Here is a 2857-nt window from a genome sequence, read left to right as displayed (position 1 = left end):
TGTACTGCATTAGGCTAACTGAGACTTGTCATAGCACTTGCATATTGCTCTTTTGTTGATTTTGATTGCTTCCATTGTCCTCATTTGTAAGTCACTTTGGATGAAAGTGTCTGCTAAAAGACTAAATGTAAATGTAAATATGTCAAATGCCTTGATGGTGAAATTCAATATGAGGGGTGGTGGCCAACTTGAAAAGAAGCCATTCAAAGCTACCCCTTTATACTGTGTGATTCAAGGTAATTTTGGCCTTATGACATTCAAAAAATCTCTTGTTCCTTGTCTATTATTTATATCATTTATATTGTTACCCTTTATCTATTCAGGGGACGTTCTCTAAAAGACCACCTGTCTTTATCAGAAGTGTCCAGTTAACTTTCACAGAGTTACACCTAGTTAAGGGTCTTTCTCAAGGACACCCCAGTGGTATTGATGAGGGAGGGGACAAATTGCTGTTTTTTTCACTAATCTAACACACATTTAATGCAGAACATCTTTTACTTACATAAGATTATTCTAGAGTAAAATAACATGTAATACATGTTGATTACCTTTTTATAATGCTTCATTTATGAAACGGACGCAAAATCTTGTTCCATTGTATTTTAAATTTAGTTGTAGAACCTTAAAGACGTTTTCAAAATAAGCAGGTGCATGTTATTGTTGATTTTATTTATTTATTTATTTTTTAAATATTTATATTCTCTTTCCTCAGATGCTGTGAAGAGATGAAGCCCAAATGATACAGACTCAGACATGGATGCAGCAGTGCCAGAACAGCTGAAGCACGCTCCAGGACGTGCTGGGGCTTGTGGATATAAGAAATTAGCCATAAACAACTTTCACAAACTCTAAAAACATTTACACGTGTTAACCATTATCCAGTATTTTTGTTGTTTGCTTGTTTGATTTATGGCTGTTTAACAATAATGCAAGACTGTTGGGGGGAAAAAATAGTACTGCCACAGCTCTGACTTCCATGCATCAATGGTGGAACACATGAACCTCACTCCTGGAAGAGCTGGTGTTTGTGGACCAAGAAAATGAGTAAACATTTTGAATTTTTTTCTTTTGTTGAAAGACTCTAAAAATAGTTACATATGTATTCAGTGTGCTCCCGTACTTGTTATTTTCTTGTTTGATTAATGGCTGCTTAACATTAATGTAAAAATGTTAAAGAAATGCCATTGCCATAGACTCAGACTTAACCACATTCTACTATTTTTATTTTCTTGTTTGATTAATGGCTGCTTAACATTAATGTAAAAATGTTAAAGAAATGCCATTGCCATAGACTCAGACTTAACCACATTCTACTATTTTTATTTTCTTGTTTGATTAATGGCTGCTTAACATTAATGTAAAAATGTTAAAGAAATGCCATTGCCATAGACTCAGACTTAACCACATTCTACTATTTTTATTTTCTTGTTTGAATAGTAGCTGTTTAACAAATGGAATAAATTTTTTTAAAATGTAGTATTCACAATAAAATACGTGCTAAATTAGAACACTCTTCTTTTTACTTTAGTCCACAAATGTGTTATTGTTTGTGATACACGTGATTAAAACGTTTTATAGACGTCCAGGTTTGACCGGACCGATTTTGGACCTTTTTAGAACATTAGTCAAATTCAGATGTGCCTTTCACAATGTTGCACAATGGGTGTGTGATTATTTTATATGCAGGCTTATACTGAAATTATGCAGCAACACATCTTATAAATATCCAGAAGATGACACATTTAGACGTACAGGGACGCGCAGAAAAGACGTGGAATTCACGGCCAGAAGACTTTAGTCCACAAATGTGTTATTGTTTGTGATACACGTGATTAAAACGTTTTATAGACGTTCAGGTCTGACTGGACCGATTTTGGACCTTTTTAGAACATTGGTCAAATTCAGATGTGCCTTTCACGATGTTGCACAATGGGTGTGTGATTATTTTATATGCAGGCTTATACTTAAATTATGCAGCAACACATCTTATAAACATCCAGAAGATGACACATTTAGACGTCCAGGGACGTGCAGAAAAGACGTGTAATTCACGGACAGAAGACGTCAAAGACGTCGGTTCAATTTTCATTTTGGATATATTTTTCACCCATGACGGGACGTGTCGGAGGGACGTCTTTTCAACAGTCATTAAACGTCCAAATGTTTGCTGGGATATGACTGTGTTTGTACGTTAAACCGCTTTAAATGATTTACTCGGTTAAAGACTTAATAGGTAGCTGATGTCTGAAACCGAAAGTCTCATGAATGGAGCTAAAAGAATAACATCAATCCACTTACCGCCCAGAAGCAACAGAGACAGAAATATTATCCTCTGCGGTGTGTGTGTGTGTGTGTGTGTGTGAGTGAGTGAGTGAGTGAGTGAGTGAGTGAGTTTGTGAGTGTAGTTAGAGGGTGTAGGTTGACTAATACCTGTTTTGCCTGCCACCTACAGCTTGCTTATGACAAAAAGTGTAGTTCACTTAGTCTTTTCCCGTAAAACTTGCTAGCTCCAGTGATAGACAGAAATCAGAAGGTCTCCGATGGGGGAAGGGACAGATGAGCAAATGGTCTTTCTCCCAGATCTTCCTGTCAGATTAGAAAGTGTATTGTTTTGTTGCATGGCATGTGTGTTACAAGAGTTCCTGAGTTTCGGCTTCACAAGGAATTAATTTAATAAGGAAATCATTTCACTCCTTACAGTATATACATAAACATACTCCACAAAAACATGTATATTTGTATTTGTTCTTTAGATGTCACAGGTGAAATAGAGACAATATCAGTGATTGAGGGAGCTTCTGTCTCTACACACTGATGTTAATGAAATACAGAAATATCTGTTGATACCGTGGATGTT

General features: G+C 35.9%; 1 protein-coding gene across 1 annotated transcript in view; it reads right to left on the bottom strand.

The window, feature by feature from the left end:
* LOC107667286 (uncharacterized) overlaps positions 1-2341 on the bottom strand; it is a gene marked incomplete at its 5' end in the record, with an annotated part of 22092 nt that extends 19751 nt beyond the window's left edge. The window contains one exon of the mRNA XM_016458928.1: positions 2299-2341. Within this exon, the coding sequence (XP_016314414.1) occupies positions 2299-2341 (43 nt within the window). The remainder of the gene's footprint in view (positions 1-2298) is intronic.
* Positions 2342-2857: the final 516 nt, after the last annotated feature.

The sequence above is a fragment of the Sinocyclocheilus anshuiensis genome, unplaced genomic scaffold (assembly GCF_001515605.1).
Source record: "Sinocyclocheilus anshuiensis isolate Anshui unplaced genomic scaffold, SAMN03320099.WGS_v1.1 scaffold1727, whole genome shotgun sequence".
Classification (NCBI taxonomy): Eukaryota; Metazoa; Chordata; class Actinopteri; order Cypriniformes; family Cyprinidae; genus Sinocyclocheilus; species Sinocyclocheilus anshuiensis.
This window is presented reverse-complemented; position numbering and strand designations above follow the sequence as displayed.